Source organism: Pristiophorus japonicus, unplaced genomic scaffold, assembly GCF_044704955.1.
Source record: "Pristiophorus japonicus isolate sPriJap1 unplaced genomic scaffold, sPriJap1.hap1 HAP1_SCAFFOLD_4350, whole genome shotgun sequence".
In the NCBI taxonomy this organism is placed as follows: Eukaryota; Metazoa; Chordata; class Chondrichthyes; family Pristiophoridae; genus Pristiophorus; species Pristiophorus japonicus.
Window position 1 is genome coordinate 1 of NW_027254258.1, and position 6513 is coordinate 6513.

Here is a 6513-nt window from a genome sequence, read left to right on the forward strand (position 1 = left end):
TGGCATTGGGGGTGGTGCAGGGCAGATTCACGAGAATGACACCCGGGACTGAAAGGGTTTAATGGTGAGTACAAGTTACAGAGACTGGGCCTCGTGATTAGAAGATTAAAGGGGCGATCTAATTGAAGTGTTAAAGATCATTCAACAAATTCGATCGGGTGGAGAGAGAGATGAAACTATCTCCTCTGGTGGGGAGAGGCCAGGACACGGGGGCAGAACCTTATAATCAGAGCCAGGCCGTTCAGGGGGTGATGTCAGGGAGCACTTCCTCACACCGAGGGTCAGTGGGAATCGAGAACTCTCTCCCACAACGAGCCGTCAAGTCCAGGGGTCAATTGGAAATTTCAAGAAGGGTATCAATGGATTTTTGTTGGGTAACGGTATTAAGGGTTAGGGAACCAAGGCAGGGAGATGGAGTTAAGATACAGATCAACCAGAATCTGATTGAATGGTGTAACAGGCTCGAGGGGCTGAATGGGCCTCCTCCTGTTCCTAATGTAACAGGCTCGAGGGGCAATGGGCCTCCTCCTGTTCCTAATGTAACAGGCTCGAGGGGCTGAATGGGTCTCCTCCTGTTCCTAATGTAACAGGCTCGAGGGGCTGAATGGGCCTCCTCCTGTTCCTGTGTAACAGGCTCGAGGGGCTGAATGGGCCTCCTCCTGTTCCTGTGTAACAGGCTCGAGGGGCTGAATGGGCCTCCTCCTGTTCCTGTGTAACGGGCTCGAGGGGCTGAATGGGCCTCCTCCTGTTCCTGTGTAACAGGCTCGAGGGGCTGAGTGGCCTCCTCCTGTTCCTAATGTAACAGGCTCGAGGGGCTGAATGGGCCTCCTCCTGTTCCTGTGTAACAGGCTCGAGGGGCTGAATGGGCCTCCTCCTGTTCCTGTGTAACAGGCTCGAGGGGCTGAATGGGCCTCCTCCTGTTCCTGTGTAACACACTCGAGGGGCTGAATGGCCTCCTCCTGTTCCTGTGTAACAGGCTCGAGGGGCTGAATGGGCCTCCTCCTGTTCCTGTGTAACAGGCTCGAGGGGCTGAATGGGCCTCCTCCTGTTCCTGTGTAACAGGCTCGAGGGGCTGAATGGGCCTCCTCCTGTTCCTGTGTAACAGGCTCGAGGGGCTGAATGGCCCTCCTCCTGTTCCTGTGTAACAGACTCGAGGGACTGAATGGGCCTCCTCCTGTTCCTAATGTAACAGGCTCGAGGGGCTGAATGGGCCTCCTCCTGTTCCTGTGTAACAGACTCGAGGGGCTGAATGCCTCACCTGCCACTTCCACAATGTCGCCCGGCACGATCTCCCGTGCCTTAATCCTCTGGACCAGCTTCTTGTCCGTGCGGTAGACTTTGCCGATCTCGGGCTCGTACTCCTTCAGCGCCTCAATGGCATCCTCGGCATTCCTCTCCTGAGGCAGAGAAATAATCCACAAGGAGTGAGATTGGGAGAGAGGGATGAGAGAAAGATTGGGATGAGGGGAGCGAGGGATTAGAGACATTGGGATGGGGGGGAGAGAGGGATGAGAGAAAGATTGGGATGAGGGGAGCGAGGGATTAGAGACATTGGGATGGGGGGGAGAGAGGGATGAGAGAAAGATTGGGATGAGGGGAGCGAGGGATTAGAGACATTGGGATGGGGGGTGGAGGGAGGGATGAGAGAAAGATTGGGATGAGGGGAGCGAGGGATTAGAGACATTGGGATGGCGGGGAGAGAGGGATGAGAGAAAGATTGGGATGAGGGGAGCGAGGGATTAGAGACATTGGGATGGCGGGGAGAGAGGGATGAGAGAAAGATTGGGATGAGGGGAGCGAGGGATTAGAGACATTGGGATGGGGGGGAGAGAGGGATGAGAGAAAGATTGGGATGAGGGGAGCGAGGGATTAGAGACATTGGGATGGGGGGAGAGAGGGATGAGAGAAAGATTGGGATGAGGGGAGCGAGGGATTAGAGACATTGGGATGGGGGGGAGAGAGGGATGAGAGAAAGATTGGGATGAGGGAGAGAGGGATTAGAGACATTGGGATGGGGGGAGAGAGGGATGAGAGAAAGATTGGGATGAGGGGAGCGAGGGATTAGAGACATTGGGATGGGGGAGAGAGGGATGAGAGAAAGATTGGGATGAGGGAGAGAGGGATTAGAGACATTGGGATGGGGGGAGAGAGGGATGAGAGAAAGATTAAGATGAGGGAGAGAGGGATTAGAGACATTGGGATGGGGGGAGAGAGGGATGAGAGAAAGATTGGGATGAGGGGAGCGAGGGATTAGAGACATTGGGATGGGGGAGAGAGGGATGAAAGAAAGATTGGGATGAGGGAGAGAGGGATTAGAGACATTGGGATGGGGGGAGAGAGGGATGAGAGAAAGATTGGGATGAGGGAGAGAGGGATTAGAGACATTGGGATGGGGGGAGAGAGGGATGAGAGAAAGATTGGGATGAGGGAGAGAGGGATTAGAGACATTGGGATGGGGGGGAGAGAGGGCTGAGAGAAAGATTGGGATGAGGGGAGCGAGGGATTAGAGACATTGGGATGGGGGGGAGAGAGGGATGAGAGAAAGATTGGGATGAGGGGAGCGAGGGATTAGAGACATTGGGATGGGGGGGAGAGAGGGATGAGAGAAAGATTGGGATGAGGGGAGCGAGGGAATAGAGACATTGGGATGGGGGGGAGAGAGGGATGAGAGAAAGATTGGGATGAGGGGAGCGAGGGATTAGAGACATTGGGATGGGGGGGAGAGAGGGATGAGAGAAAGATTGGGATGAGGGGAGCGAGGGATTAGAGACATTGGGATGGGGGGTGGAGGGAGGGATGAGAGAAAGATTGGGATGAGGGGAGCGAGGGATTAGAGACATTGGGATGGCGGGGAGAGAGGGATGAGAGAAAGATTGGGATGAGGGGAGCGAGGGATTAGAGACATTGGGATGGCGGGGAGAGAGGGATGAGAGAAAGATTGGGATGAGGGGAGCGAGGGATTAGAGACATTGGGATGGGGGGGAGAGAGGGATGAGAGAAAGATTGGGATGAGGGGAGCGAGGGATTAGAGACATTGGGATGGGGGGAGAGAGGGATGAGAGAAAGATTGGGATGAGGGGAGCGAGGGATTAGAGACATTGGGATGGGGGGGAGAGAGGGATGAGAGAAAGATTGGGATGAGGGAGAGAGGGATTAGAGACATTGGGATGGGGGGAGAGAGGGATGAGAGAAAGATTGGGATGAGGGGAGCGAGGGATTAGAGACATTGGGATGGGGGAGAGAGGGATGAGAGAAAGATTGGGATGAGGGAGAGAGGGATTAGAGACATTGGGATGGGGGGAGAGAGGGATGAGAGAAAGATTAAGATGAGGGAGAGAGGGATTAGAGACATTGGGATGGGGGGAGAGAGGGATGAGAGAAAGATTGGGATGAGGGGAGCGAGGGATTAGAGACATTGGGATGGGGGAGAGAGGGATGAAAGAAAGATTGGGATGAGGGAGAGAGGGATTAGAGACATTGGGATGGGGGGAGAGAGGGATGAGAGAAAGATTGGGATGAGGGAGAGAGGGATTAGAGACATTGGGATGGGGGGAGAGAGGGATGAGAGAAAGATTGGGATGAGGGAGAGAGGGATTAGAGACATTGGGATGGGGGGGAGAGAGGGCTGAGAGAAAGATTGGGATGAGGGGAGCGAGGGATTAGAGACATTGGGATGGGGGGGAGAGAGGGATGAGAGAAAGATTGGGATGAGGGGAGCGAGGGATTAGAGACATTGGGATGGGGGGGAGAGAGGGATGAGAGAAAGATTGGGATGAGGGGAGCGAGGGAATAGAGACATTGGGATGGGGGGGGGAGAGAGGAATGAGAGAAAGATTGGGATGAGGGGAGCGAGGGATTAGAGACATTGGGATGGGGGGGGAGAGAGGGATGAGAGAAAGATTGGGATGAGGGGAGCGAGGGATTAGAGACATTGGGATGGGGGGAGAGAGGGATGAGAGAAAGATTGGGATGAGGGGAGCGAGGGATTAGAGACATTGGGATGGGGGGGGAGAGAGGGATGAGAGAAAGATTGGGATGAGGGGAGCGAGGGATTAGAGACATTGGGATGGGGGGAGAGAGGGATGAGAGAAAGATTGGGATGAGGGGAGCGAGGGATTAGAGACATTGGGATGGGGGAGAGAGGGATGAGAGAAAGATTGGGATGAGGGAGAGAGGGATTAGAGACATTGGGATGGGGGGAGAGAGGGATGAGAGAAAGATTAAGATGAGGGAGAGAGGGATTAGAGACATTGGGATGGGGGGAGAGAGGGATGAGAGAAAGATTGGGATGAGGGGAGCGAGGGATTAGAGACATTGGGATGGGGGAGAGAGGGATGAAAGAAAGATTGGGATGAGGGAGAGAGGGATTAGAGACATTGGGATGGGGGGAGAGAGGGATGAGAGAAAGATTGGGATGAGGGAGAGAGGGATTAGAGACATTGGGATGGGGGGAGAGAGGGATGAGAGAAAGATTGGGATGAGGGAGAGAGGGATTAGAGACATTGGGATGGGGGGGAGAGAGGGCTGAGAGAAAGATTGGGATGAGGGGAGCGAGGGATTAGAGACATTGGGATGGGGGGGAGAGAGGGATGAGAGAAAGATTGGGATGAGGGGAGCGAGGGATTAGAGACATTGGGATGGGGGGGAGAGAGGGATGAGAGAAAGATTGGGATGAGGGGAGCGAGGGAATAGAGACATTGGGATGGGGGGGGGAGAGAGGAATGAGAGAAAGATTGGGATGAGGGGAGCGAGGGATTAGAGACATTGGGATGGGGGGGGAGAGAGGGATGAGAGAAAGATTGGGATGAGGGGAGCGAGGGATTAGAGACATTGGGATGGGGGGAGAGAGGGATGAGAGAAAGATTGGGATGAGGGGAGCGAGGGATTAGAGACATTGGGATGGGGGGGAGAGAGGGATGAGAGAAAGATTGGGATGAGGGGAGCGAGGGATTAGAGACATTGGGATGGGGGGAGAGAGGGATGAGAGAAAGATTGGGATGAGGGGAGCGAGGGATTAGAGACATTGGGATGGGGGGGGAGAGAGGGATGAGAGAAAGATTGGGATGAGGGGAGCGAGGGATTAGAGACATTGGGATGGGGGGGGGAGAGAGGGATGAGAGAAAGATTGGGATGAGGGGAGCGAGGGATTAGAGACATTGGGATGGGGGGGGAGAGAGGGATGAGAGAAAGATTGGGATTGAGGAATTGGTGTTCGGAGTGAGATGGGGGCGAGACGGAAGACGGGTTGGACAGTGAGGAGTTGGGATTTGGGGGTGAGACGGAAGACGGGTTGGACAGTGAGGAGCTGGGATTTGGGGGTTCCTCCTCAGGAAGGGTTGGAGAGGGGGAGAGAGGTTTGAGAAGCAGTGTGCCTCAGTTCCCCTGGGTCGCTCCTTACCTGCCACACACCAACCACGGCATTGGCGATGAGGATGAGCAGGATGACAAAAGGCTCAACGAATGCAGTGACTGTCTCCTCGCCCTCTTCAAACCAGGCCAGCACCTAGGACAATGAATGGACCACCAGTTAGCAATCGCGACCGAGGTATGATCTGCTAACAGCCTTCGGAAAAAAAAAAATCACAGCACAGGAAGGGGCCATTCAGCCCATCGAACCTCTTAGAACTAGTAACCCAGTCAGCCCCACTGCCCCCTGGTTGTTTCCCCACAGCCCTGTGAATGCTGCCCCTCCGAGAATTTAGCCGGTTCCCCCGTTTGAAAGTTACGGTTCAATCTGCGCCCACCTCCCCGGTCAGTCAGGGCCTTCCCGATCACAACTCGCTGTGTAAAAACACTCTCCCCATCTCCCCCCGCCCGCCCCCCTCCCCCACTGTGGTTCTCAGGACGATCGCCTTCAATCTGTGTACTCGGTTTATCCACCTGACTCCCCACCTCAAACCGTTCCTCCCGGAGTACTGTGTGCAGTTTTGGTCTCCTAACCTGAGGAAGGACGTTCTTGCTATTGAGGGAGAGCAGCGAAGGTTCACCAGACTGATTCCCGGGATGGCGGGACTGACATATGAGGAGAGACTGGATCGACTGGGCCTGTATTCACTGGAGTTTAGAAGGATGAGAGGGGGACCTCATAGAAACATATAAAATTCTGACGGGACTGGACAGGTTAGATGCGGGAAGAATGTTCCCGATGTTGGGGAAGTCCAGAACCAGGGGTCACAGTCTAAGGATAAGGGGTAAGCCATTTAGGACCGAGATGAGGAGAAACTTCTTCACCCAGAGAGTGGTGAACCTGTGGAATTCTCTACCACAGAAAGTTGTTGGGACCAGTTCATTGGATATATTCAAGAGGGAGTTAGATATGGCCCTTACGGCTAAAGGGATCAAGGGGTATGGAGAGAAAGCAGGAAAGGAGTACTGAGGGAATGATCAGCCATGATCTTATTGAATGGTGGTGCAGGCTCGAAGGGCCGAATGGCCTACTCCTGCACCTATTGTCTATGTTTCTATTTACTCTATCAAAACTCTTCATGATTTTGAACACCTCGATCAAATCTC

The 6513-nt window shown here is 54.2% G+C and overlaps 1 protein-coding gene across 1 annotated transcript; it reads right to left on the minus strand.

Moving 5' to 3' along the window:
• Positions 1-1237: 1237 nt before the first annotated feature.
• LOC139251733 (sarcoplasmic/endoplasmic reticulum calcium ATPase 1-like) lies at positions 1238-5503 on the minus strand (the record flags this gene model as incomplete). Its single annotated transcript, XM_070873283.1, has 2 exons — positions 1238-1397; positions 5399-5503. Coding segments are annotated over 2 exons (265 nt in total), but the record flags the coding sequence as incomplete, so codon positions are not given.
• Between the last annotated feature and the right edge of the window lie 1010 nt (positions 5504-6513).